General features: G+C 36.2%; 1 protein-coding gene across 25 annotated transcripts in view; it reads right to left on the bottom strand.

The window, feature by feature from the left end:
- LOC108708274 (microtubule-actin cross-linking factor 1) overlaps nucleotides 1-12,650 on the bottom strand; it is a 180,597-nt gene that overhangs the window by 99,081 nt on the left and 68,866 nt on the right. For 21 of the 25 annotated variants that reach the window (XM_041582205.1, XM_041582206.1, XM_041582208.1 and 18 more), the window contains 11 exons: nucleotides 12,394-12,587; nucleotides 12,140-12,302; nucleotides 11,192-11,275; nucleotides 10,925-11,032; nucleotides 10,746-10,844; nucleotides 10,228-10,365; nucleotides 9,937-10,025; nucleotides 9,608-9,743; nucleotides 1,745-7,207; nucleotides 938-1,096; nucleotides 146-361 (listed from right to left, as the gene is read on the bottom strand). In XM_041582205.1, the coding sequence (XP_041438139.1) occupies nucleotides 146-361; nucleotides 938-1,096; nucleotides 1,745-7,207; nucleotides 9,608-9,743; nucleotides 9,937-10,025; nucleotides 10,228-10,365; nucleotides 10,746-10,844; nucleotides 10,925-11,032; nucleotides 11,192-11,275; nucleotides 12,140-12,302; nucleotides 12,394-12,587 (6,849 nt within the window). Of the gene's footprint in view, nucleotides 1-145; nucleotides 362-937; nucleotides 1,097-1,744; nucleotides 7,208-8,340; nucleotides 9,530-9,607; nucleotides 9,744-9,936; nucleotides 10,026-10,227; nucleotides 10,366-10,745; nucleotides 10,845-10,924; nucleotides 11,033-11,191; nucleotides 11,276-12,139; nucleotides 12,303-12,393; nucleotides 12,588-12,650 lie in introns of those variants that run through there. The other 4 variants (XM_041582204.1, XM_041582207.1, XM_041582203.1 and 1 more) reach the window with 2 other exon arrangements.

The raw sequence follows: 12,650 nt of genomic DNA, 5'->3' as shown, positions 1-12,650 counted from the left end.
GTGACTTTACCCCATGCCATTTTATCATCTTAGCACTACTTTTTTCCAATCAGGAACTACTTTTCATTATTATATTGAAATCTATCTGATTTAGAGTTATCGCTTATAAAGCACTGCATCAAAATGGAATTTCAGTGAAACCTACCTTTACAGTCTCCAGAGCATCCTGAAGCTGCTTAACCCGCAATTCAGAATTGCCTTTGATAGATGTAAGAGACTTCTCCAAGTTTTTCGCATCTTTTTCTAATACTCTGAGTAGCTGCACTGGGACCTCTAGGGGCCGTTTTGAAATAATCTGCTTTACAAAATCCAATTCCTGACTCACAGGAGACATAAGTTGTCTTAATTCCAGATCCAGCACCTAAACAATGAATTTAAAAAGCAATTTAAAAATATGATTTGTAAAAAAAGAAAATACAACAGAAGCAAAAGTATACTCAGTATACATGATATTTCACAGTCCTTCTTTTAAAACCTTCAGTTTAAAAAAAACTTTACTGTTTCTTGCCTTCACTAGCTTGCACTAATGTGGAAGTTATAGTTTAACAAGTGCCATAAACTGAACATCACTTTGTTAATCCCTGCAACCAATATGATATATAGGTTATTATGATAAGCATTTGAAATGCTCATGAGTCAAGCTTCAGAATCAAATATACCCACTCATTAGTCTGGAAGTACAAACTTAGTTATTAACAGACAAAGATTATTATTTTCTTTACTTTATATTATATTTGATACTGCAAAAAAGTAATTAAATTAGAACATGGTACTATGTACTGGTGCTCCATAATAGTAGTAGGGAGTCAATAAGGGCCATATTAAAATAGTCTTATATCCTCAATTGTAATGTTTAAATGTAAAGTGCTATGTATACAAGGAGCACTAAACAACTAAAAATAGGCATACATACATTTACAAATATAGACTCTCTTACCTCTGCTTGTTTCAGCTGCTCTTGTACCTCTTTTATACATGGTGGTACAGGCTGGGCAGGTCCCAGCCTCACTTCTATGTCTCGAAGCATTGACAGGTATGATACAAGGTTTTCCTCGTGCTCCAAACAAGCCTGCTTCATACTTATTGTATAAGAATCCTAAACAAGATTGGTCATGTTAAATATTTAGTTTCTGATATGAAGATTGAAAGCAGCTTGATATAACTTTGCTGTAAGAAACTACGAAACATCAATATTCTACAATCTTATTATCTAAAAATATTATACTGTTGTAAACTCCTTTTTTTCTCTTATAGTCTATTTTTATAAATAAAGATAAATTTTGCACTGCAGCAAACAATTCTACTCAATCTTTCAAAGGATCAATGGCATTTTGCTACTTTGTAGAATCTAATGGTTAATTATCAATATGAAGGGTGCACTGAATACACAATTGTTGCATTTGTGCGAATACTTAAATGAATACACTAATTAGTATCTGAAAAATAAAATTCATATGGGCAATATGGGGTTCCCCCCTTTTATTCATGGGGAACCATTTAAAGTAATCACAGTATTTTGAGTTCTGAGCTATATCTTTGAATGGGAACACAATTTCTATGTATGATAAGTTATAGTAAATAATATAGGGAGTTATAAATTACTTAAAAATTATATTTAAAAAGTGGTTTGAGAAATATGTAATGATAAAAATCTGTTTCCTGAGTAATTTTGTAAAGAAACTGATTTAACCTTAAACAAGATTCTAATATTTTGAGAACTGTAATCTATTTTAGGTGTGGTTACCTTAGGTTTTGCTTGTGTAATGTCTTTGTCTGGCTCAAAGGGTCTTGCATCTGTAAGATTTCTGTCAAGTTGGGTCTCTTTTTCTTTAGAGGGACCCTCATTAGGATCATTGTTTTTATTTACAGTGTCATATTTAGACTTTGCTTCTAGAAGAGACTGGTCTGCTTTAACTGGATCTTCCTTGGGCCTTCTTACTGGTTTAAATATGTCTTCCTTAGCTTTAACCAGTGCAAGTTGTCCGGTTGGCTTAATCACGTCTTCCTTAAATCTTTCATCTGTAAGAGTTTTGACTGGCTTAACAGTGTCTCCTGTAGGACTAATGTCTTTAATAACTTGTGGCTTGGCTGTGCCTTTTGTTGGTCTTTCTGTTTTAAAATCTGCTGGATTAACTACATCTTCCTTACTTTGTCCTGATTTAAGATCCATATTTGTCTTAATTCTGCCTTCCTCGAGTGTTCTTGCAATAAGATCTCTTTCAGGCTTAACTTTAACTTTTTTAGAATTTCCTTCTTTGGCTGACTTAACTGTGTCTACTTGAGGTATTCCATCTGTTACATCATTGACTGGTTTTCCCACTGTAATTTGTCCTGATTTAAGATCCATATTTGTCTTAATTCTGCCTTCCTTGAGTGTTCTTGCAATAAGATCTCTTTCAGGCTTAACTTTAACTTTTTTAGAATTTCCTTCTTTGGCTGACGTAACTGTGTCTACTTGAGGTATTCCATCTGTTACATCATTGACTGGTTTTCCCACTGTAATTTGTCCTGATTTAAGATCCATATTTGTCTTAATTCTGCCTTCCTCGAGTGTTCTTGCAATAAGATCTCTTTCAGGCTTAACTTTAACTTTTTTAGAATTTCCTTCTTTGGCTGACTTAACTGTGTCTACTTGAGGTATTCCATCTGTTACATCATTGACTGGTTTTCCCACTGTAACATCTTCAGAAGACTTAATTATGTCACACTCCTGTTGACTTTTGATACCTGAATGAATAGAACTTTTGGTTAAGGGCAATAAATATAGATCTTTGGTTAGGCAAGAACCCTCTATGTGCTGTTCATGCCCTGTGATTGAGTCTGTATCCCTGCATTTTTGCTGGATGTTGTCATCACATTCTTTCATATATTGCGGACTAGAAAAGGACATTGTACCTTCCTCTCTGTGAAATTCTGCATTGCCTGATTTTTGCAAAATCCTGCTTACACTTGACATGTCAGACTGGCTTAGATCATGACTAAACGACAAATTCTCTGACAGTACATAGTTACTTGCAGTAAAAGGCTTTTGAACTGACACCATGTTGAAACCACATTGACTTAAGGGTTTCTGCAATTTTTGCAAGTATTTTGAAAAATTTTCACTCATTGTGATTTTCTCAGAATGATTATTTCCCAGACTGTCAGTGAAATGTTCATTTTCTGGAACTTGCAAAAACAATGCAGTGTCGGGTAGCACATTTTTAACTTTTTGATTTTTAAATATAGATCCACAGTTTACCTCAGGATCTATCTCTTGTTTGTCAAAATTCTGATCAATGCATGGTACAGAACCATCTGTGCTTTTAGATTCACTAGACTGCAATTCTAAATTAACTTTGCCAGATGTTCCATGTAAACTGGACTCCTCCCCATAAATATTAGTATCACAGTGCTTCAATTCAAAAAGGTCTTCTCCTTCTGTTGCAGATGGTTTACACTGAACCCTAGAATCATCAATGAAAGTTATATCTTTCTGTGTCTGCTCCATTAAGTCCCCATCTTTAAATCTGATGTCACGCTCTGTAGCCTGAGTAATTTGGACTCCTGTAAATGATTCAGTGTTGTGTTCCATTTCAAAACATACATTTTTTTCCACTTGAATGATAGGTCTTGTTTCATATTCAAGACAAACACCAGGAGCACCATTCTTGCCCAATTTTACTTTGTCAACTAGAAAAATGTCTGTATTAACGTGCCTACAAAACAAAGTAGAATCACTATCATCGATTGAGTTTTGTGGTTGATCTTGTGGTTGAGTGCCTTCAGATTCAACTTCCAATGAATAACCTATATCCCTCATACTACTAAATAAGGACATCTGATTCATCCCGACTTCTGTACCATCCAGAAGTTTTTCAATGACAGCAGCTCCCTTATCACACAGCCCTGCAGGTGAACATGTTTTACTCCTAGCATGTTCTAAATCATAAATATTATCTTGTGTATTCTGAGTTTCTGACTGTAAGATATCCAAACTTTCGATTTTGTTTTTGTGTGTGTCAGGTGAGATTTTACACTTATGCTTGTTAAGGTCAAGATATCTTTGCCCAGTAAGAACATCAAATGCACAATTCTTTAACACATCTGTATATGGTATTTTGTTATCTTGCTTTGTAGATGCTTGAGATATAGAATTTGTATCATGAGTAGTTGAACATTCACACTGTACAGACACATTGCAGTCAACTTCACAAGATTTGTGTGGCCCAGACTGATGTAGATACTCAAACTCTTTTAGATCATCAAACAAAGTATGATCAATAAGTCGGTGTTTTAAAGCATCTAAAACCGATAATCTCATGCCTGATAAGTGGTGGATAATTCCTCCATCTGCTATTTGTTTGGTCAAGAGTTTAATTGCTTCTTGTCTGTTAATGAAGCCTTGCTCGACAGCCTGTGTAACAGGCAATACTTTCTTAGACAATGGATCTGTAATGCCACTTGTTTCAATCTGCAGGCTAGTCAATTTTTTCATAGAAGCTTGGTCAGTTTTTTTCCCTTTAGAAGCCTTTTCCAGCTTGATAAGGTCATCTTTGCTGGAAGGTTGCATCAAATTTAGACTAGAAGCCAGTGTAACAGATATCCTTTTACCTCTTTTCATATCATATATGCCTCCTGTAATAACTTGGACTTCTAAAATTTGTTTAGCCATTTCCTCATTCACAAGTCCAACATTCAATGCATCCTGTAAAGAATACAGGATTTTATTTTGTGTGTCAACAATACCACTAATTGTTTTGTCAGAACTGAGGACCTGCTGCAGAAGAGTTTCATCCATCAGACCTTCATCTATCACATCATGAATGGTTAGTTTGTCACATGTTTTGGAATCAAAGAAACCAGCAAATAAGCCAACTTTTTCCATTAGTTTTAAGGCTGTGTGGCTTGAGATAATACCCTGAGATGCAGCTTCATTTAGAAGCAGCTTTTCACTGGAGTTTGGAACTATTATTCCCCCATTCATTAACTGCTCAGATAACATATTTAAAGCATCCTCTTCTTCAATGACATATGCATCATTAAGATGTACTGATGAAGAAATCCCACAAGGAACATTCATATTATCCAGCAACAAACCTGCCCCTTCCACCTTTCCTTCAGAGTATATATTTTCAGGATATGCAGAGTTAACAGTCAAACATGTCTCTGAAGCTACCTGCTGTTTAGGGATATCCTTTAAAACATCCATATTTTCTGTTTCTAAATCTAATGTACTTCTAAGTTGTTTTTCAGGATCAAATGACATTTCACAAGACTTCATTGTTTTTGCTTGTTCTTGGGTTTCTGGTATTTTTCCATTAATTGCTAAAGTCTGCACTTGGGTATCAACCAAACCTTTGTTTTTAGGGGAACTCTCAATTTTACCATCTTTCATTTCACTTAATGAATTTTCAGTAATATCAGGTAACAGTAATTGCTCAGTACTGAAAGCTGCTATTTCTGGATTTTTAAAAATGTTCTCCTCAGCATCATCATGATCAATGGTCAGTTGCTTGATACTGAAAGCTGCTATTTCTGGATTTTTAAAAATGTACTTAGCACCACCATGATCAGTTGCCAGTTTAAGTTGGCTTGCGTGGTTATTTTGTAGTGATGGTATTGTCTCATCTGGTTTTGCATGATGAGTTCCCAAGGGCAATTTGCCCTCTTCTGGTAGCAAACACAGATTTGTTTCTAGTTTAGTAACAGCTTCTGTGTTTTCAGATGTGAAAGCTTTCAGATGTTCTGGTTTTTCCAATTTCTTCTCAACATTATATTGATTAATGCCTTTTTCATTGTCCTGACTGATACCAACAGAATTATCTAAAGATGCACTAGGAAATAGTTTGGCTACAATGTTTTCTTTATTGTTAGTAAGCAGCAACCTCTGTCCACTGTGAACATTTATGTAGCTGACATTAATTAAATGTGATATTAGCTCTTTGTTGTCCTCTGGCCGAGCTCCCCTCTTCAATTCACTGCTCTCAACAGAATGTGGGCTGCTATTTCCAGATAGAGATCCTGGATAAAGTCCAAGTTCTGGCATACACTCGTATCCTACTGACAAATTGCTTATTGTATCAGGAATTATTGCTGACTGCAACATTTTGGCAATATTTTCATTCACAGTAACAGACATCACTGCATCGTCCCAAGACAGGACTCTTTTGCCTTCCGACATGTACAGGCCTTGGATTCTTTGCCTGCTTTCAAGAATATTAAGAGCAGTTTCAGTAGAAATCATACCCAACTGAAGGGCATCTGCAACATTCAGAATTTCACCAGATTCAGGCCACAGAACACCTTTGAATGAACCCAAAGATTCAAGGACAAGCAGAGCTAGTTTGGGGGCAACAAGATTTTCTTTAACTGCTTCATCCAAAGTAATTTTTTGCCCCGTTACTGAGGCTATTATTCCCCCATTCTCCAGTTGCCTCGTGAGAAGTGCACGTGCCACATCCTGATCAATCAAATTATGTCTCACGGCTTCATCAACAGTCAGTTGGTGTCCAGTTTTGGTATCCTTGATCCCTCCAGCGCATAACTGAGCCTCAAGCAGCCTAACAGCTACTTGTCTGTCAATTAGTCCCTCCTGAACTGCCCTGAATATGCTGACCTTCTTTCCTGATTTGAGACATACCATACCACCAGCTGGTTGTTTTACAGGAAGAAGTCTTAACCCTGTAGATTCATGAATAATGCATGTTTGCATAATCTCTGCAAGGCTCATTCTTTTGGCTGTATTTGGGTCAACAAGATTTTTAGAAGATGCCTTCAGTTTTTGGCACAGGAGCCTACTGATAAGCCCTGCCTGTGAAGCTTGCTCAAGATCTGTCACATCAGATGTTAGCTGGAAGCCTTCCATAGCAAAATGGATGCTTAATATTTTCAGCCCATCAAACTCACTGATGATCTTGTCTTCCATTGCTGCAATAACAGATAAAAGTTTCTGCTTTCCAGATTTACCACCAGCCACCAATTTATTAGCATCCCTTAAAACCTGAAGACATTCGAACAATCTCCGATCGACTAAATTACGATTTAATGCTTCCTCTAAATTGAGTCTCTCATTAGTCGCAGGAACAATCAAACCAGATAAAACAATCTGGGCTTCCAGAAGAAAAAGGCCAGTATCTTGGTCAATAAGCCCTCTTTGCATTGACCAGAAGATGGGAAAGATTTCCATTGAGCCTAGATCTATGACTCCACCTACTGCATGATTCATCTAGAAAGACAAAAATATAAATGACAACTTTATATGCATGAAGTATATGGGAAAAGGAATAAGAACACAGTTAACATACAATTTTCAGAAGCAATCAGTAGCAAGAAAAAAAAGCAAAACTACAGTTATGCAACAGTCCACATTTATCATGCCACAACTACAATGGAACATAATTAAACAAGCAATATGCAGAGTCAAGAGCGAAGCTGCAATTAGTAAAGTGGGGGTAAATATATGATGATTAAAAAAATCAGTGAGAGGAAGGAACACAGAGCTACATAAACATAGTTCAAAATAAGTAAAGATACAAAAAGGATGGGCTTCGTTAAAGGATACTGTCATCTCATACCCATTAAGGTTTATGCCAAACTGGAAATGCACCCATCACTGGGAGCTCTACTTTGATTTGGCTATTCCATGGAAATGAATGCAAAGGAGTAAAAAAAATGTACACCTATTATGTGCATAATTACAGCACTTAATATTCAGGTATATGTGCTTTAGTATATATACCAAGAGAAGAAGTGGTTAGGGGAACATGTGAAAACTTAATTTAGGTTTATGCCAAACTGGAAATGCACCCATCACTTGGAGCTCTACTTTGATTTGGTGATTCCATGCAAATTAATGTAAAAGAGTAAAAAAATTTTTTACACCTATTATGTGCATCATTACAGCACTTGATATTCAAGTATATGTGCTTTAGTATATATGCCAAGAGAAGAAGTATATTTGCAATGTCACATTTTAACACCAACTAAAGTAGCTTTCTTTGTGAGTGGTTAGGGGAACATGTGAAAACTTCAGGCAAAAAGAACCCAAAAAAACAGTTTGTGTGAAAGCTCAAAAATGTTTCCTATGGGATGACATTTTCTGCTAAAGCTTTGTACAGCAAAATAATAATTCCCACCACCAGGAGATCAGCTATAGCAGCCATGCTGCTTCCACCACCTGAAATTGATTGGTAGCAATTATTTTATCGTGGGTTATTTTGTTACTTTATTCTAATATTAATTTATCTGGGTCTAGTTTAGTGTGAGTTTTTGCCCACATGCAGCAGATCTGTCTGTTCTTCCCAAAATGAGAGGAGTACACTTTTTAGGGTATACAAAAGAATAAAGGTTTTTACTTACCAGAGCTGAGGCGAATAGCACGGAAATGTGAGAAACAACAGTGCCTTATATGTAGGTGTACAACACAAAGGAAAAGCTTGGTGTTAGCATCCAGCATGCCAGCTTTGTTTGCAACAGGGGACACCACACACGTGAGGATCTTCCATTCCTTTTTTACACAAGTTTTTAAGTTTTTTGCTCTGGATGGTTAGTCAAACTCATAAGCAGATATGCCGGTTAAATTTGTTTAAACATAAAGAGGACACATTGTGCTCAGACCATATGAATAGAACTTTCTGGATAAATGGTTAATAGTGCACAATTCTTTGTTAAAGCAAAACAAAACAATGCTCAATATAACAAGCGTTTTGATAGAGTTGCCTACAGAGGCATTCGCGTGCAAGCGTTAATGGTACTAAAACATAGAGACAAGTGTAGTTAGAACATGTGAATAACAAGGTCCACACAGAAACACAAAAGCATAACAAGTTATTAATTAAAAACAGAGACCATTTAGAATAAAGACAGTTTTTAGAAATGAGAAACATGAGCTAAGGAGATGTGGTACCCACAACTGTACATCTATTGGCAATGCAACCTACAAAACTAGCTAGACACTCATGTTAAACCAGTGAGTTAAACCACAAGGTACTACAATAACTGAAAGAAACTACTTTTCTTTTTTAGGAGGAAAGCCTGGGGCAGTTTCAGGACACAGCACAAAGAGCATTTGCCCTGAGTCTCCAGTCTCAGAATGGCCATCAATCTGACTAAGCCCTTGGTAAAAATACAAATTATATACAGTATAATTAATTTAAGTGATATAATTTGGACATAATTTGTGTGGTCCTGCAACTCCTAACATACACTGATAACTAGAAAATGTTAGAAAATGCTCAGATTTGAAAATGAATAGCATCTGTAGGCAGTAATTTGGAAAGCCATTATTTACGTCAAGTTGGGGGCCCCAGGCTTCACACACAATGTCTAAGGTTCCGTCTTTAATTTTTCAGCCCTGGATTAAATAATGTAGATAATTATATAGGTATTAAGTATAGAACTACATATGCTATATTAGCAGTCAGTACACTTAGGTTATCTTTCTTCTAACATGCAATTAACATATTCACAGCTATTCAACAATACAATTCCAGTAGATTGATCCTTCTCAAAATACCTTATCCACATTGTTAATTAATATATATATATGCATAAATATACACATATAAATATAAAAGCACATATATAGAAATACATAAATGCATAGATACATGTAGGGGTTGTGTACCTTTTGCTCTGCCTCCCGTGCAAGCTTAGTGTGAAGCTGCTGTACTTGGCTATCACATTTCTCAGAAAGGTGATTGTATTTCCCATTAAGCTCCTGAATCTGTGATAAGAGTTCCTCTTTTTCCTGAGTTGACAACCTGCACATGGGAAAAAAGAATTTAGAAAACTGATAGGAATATTACGTTTTAAAAAATGTCATGCCAAATAGCTACTAAGCATAAAGGATTATAAAATTGAAGCTTATTGTTATAATAATCATCCTGGTAACATACTGCTTCAATTATATTTTCAATACATACTTTTCCTAATAACAAATACACAAGCCTTCACCTGTCACTGTTTTTAGCCAGGAAGATCTGCATGGATTTCACAGCTTCTGAAATTCGTTCTTTTTGTGACAAGAGTTCTTCACTTAAAGCCTGAGTTACAAAGAAAGAAATCACATTTTTCCATGTATTTTCCACACTTCAAGATTATTATTATGCTTGTATTAGAGTCAAAAATAATATAAGAATAAATAAAATAAGGATGTCAGCAAACATTATTGAAAGACTTAGTGAAAGCTACACACCAATAAGAACAGCACTGAGACTGAAAACTGAATTGTTCATTGCGGTGTACCTTTTGCTCCGATATAGATCTATTCAGATCAGTGTGGTCGGCACCTTGAAGGGACGTTTCCTGCGACAGGCCAGACACCCATCCAGTGAGGCGCTTTAACTCCTCAACATGTTTTTCCTTCTCCTCTTCAAGAACTTTCTGTTTAGACAGAGCAAAAATGTTTTATTTCTATCTAAAATAAAAGAGTCCCTCTAACATGAAGTCTGTGCTTCTATATTTATTCATTCTTGTTCTTTTACAGATTTAGAAGAAAGAGCAGATGGAAAGATTCATATGCCACTGCAATATCATAAGGATACAAATAAGAAATAAAGGCAGAGGAGAAAAGTGAAAAACAAAGAAGAGATGCAAGTTTGGTATGTGAAAGCTACAAGTTTAGAAGAGAAACTAGTCAGGGTAAGAAAACTACACCTGGAACAGAAAACAGTGCAGCATTGGAAAGCAAAACATGCTCAGTATTGCATTGGTAAACTGAACTACAATCATTTAACTAGCCCACTACTGTACAAGATGTTTACCTCTTCCTCTTCAAGCCTCCTCAGTGCATCGCTGATATACTTCACATGTTGTGTAGTTAATGTCACTAGAGCTGTATATCTTGTGCGAAGGTCCATAAACTGTAAGAAAGAAAAATATATTCTGGGGGTGCATTTATAAGCCTGATAAAAGCATTAAGACAACCAGGGGCTGAAGATACCTCTTGAGTGATAATATCAGAAGAGGAGAACAGTCGTCTTCGCTTCATTGGAGACTTTTGCTGGGACTCTACACATGCCCTGTATGTCATCAACTGCAGCTCATATTCCTACAGATGAATGAATTAATATAGTGCTCATAAGATGTAAATAAAGCTCAACCATGAATACAGTGCTCTATGTCTTCTTTTTATAGAGAGATTCATTTACAGACACAGGAATGGGTACAAAACTCTTTTGCAGCACGCAAAAATGTTGTAACTACTCACTTTTACAAGGTTCGAATACTGTTGGGAGATGGTCTGACACTCGTCCAGACAAGTCTGATTCTTTTCAATTTCAGCAACCAGTGCCTTGAAAAAGACAAAAAGACAGCAGCTCTTGAAGAAGAAAATTATTAATCAGCCAGCAATGCTGCTACAGTTCCATTACTGCCAGGGTTTTCTGTAAGGAACTAAAATGCATATAATAGAGGCACTAGTAGCTGCACAAAGGCCTAATATAAGGTATTTTCCAGAAATAGATTGGTATTAGAAAGGGTGGGGGCACAATACAGCCATCTCTAACACTGTTCCAAACTGTGCCATCAATCCTCCTAAACACCACCACTTTTGCCGGAAGCCACACCCCCTTTGCAACAGTCCAGGTCCTCTGATTTCACAAGGCCACTGGCCGATGGCAAGTCAAATTGCTCAAATAAATTCTCATGAGATTAACAGTATTTGACACAAAGGGGTAGATTGAGCAATGGCTGAGGTTTTTTTCTGAGCCAATTCAAGTAAAACCAGTATTTTCATGTAAATTAATTTTTTCCAGCATGAAAAGCAAAAAAATAGAAAAGAAATACCGGTAGATTTTGTATGTGTGTCTATTCACATGCCGCAGTTTTTTAAAATAACAATCCATGTCTTTGAGCTTGTCACTAGAACATGGCCAACATCACTGCAAAAGTACCCATTATTTTATAATAGTAACATAGTAAGTTAGGTTGAAAAAAGGCACACGTCCATCAAGTTCAACCTTTTAACTTTTTTTAATAATAGAATAATTTTATTATTCTTTACTATATGCTATAATCAGTTCTATCAGACAAGCTGCCTACAGATGTTAACTCACAGCTTACAACAATTTCTAGAAAAATTTAAATCAAAATATGAGATTAAAATTAATATTTGCAAATGTCTAGGCCCAAACATTTCATAATTCCTAGACAATACCGTCTGCTGGCTGAGCTGTTCTGACAGGACTCTCCTATCTTCAGACTGTCCAGGCTTCATCTTCTCTTGCTGTGATTTGGTTTCCTCTATCCACTGGATCAGGTTATCATGAAGCCCTCTATAGTTCCTTAGAGCCTCCTGAATCCCAAGTAGTTCAGATTGACTGAAAAATTAAACATAAAAAACTATAATTTTTCCATTATTTATTGTGCAAAAACACATAAAATCAGATTCAAGAGTTACAGAAAACAAACCGTGTCTCAAGCTGAGAATGAACTGCATTCCATCGCTCCCGCAGTTTGCCTGCCCTTTCCTGGTAGTGCTCTACATCCATGCTCCGTTCTTGGGTCTTCTCATGGAGACGCTCCCTAACATCCTTTGACTTTGCAATATCATTTTCCAGAGCAGAGATTATGCAGTCTTTATCTGCAGCCTCTGCGAGCCATTGCTAATTGATTAAAATATGCATGTCAGCATGTCAGAATCCCTTGCCAGCACTTCAGTAGTTTTA

Source organism: Xenopus laevis, chromosome 2L (assembly GCF_017654675.1).
Source record: "Xenopus laevis strain J_2021 chromosome 2L, Xenopus_laevis_v10.1, whole genome shotgun sequence".
Classification (NCBI taxonomy): domain Eukaryota; kingdom Metazoa; phylum Chordata; class Amphibia; order Anura; family Pipidae; genus Xenopus; species Xenopus laevis.
This window is presented reverse-complemented; position numbering and strand designations above follow the sequence as displayed.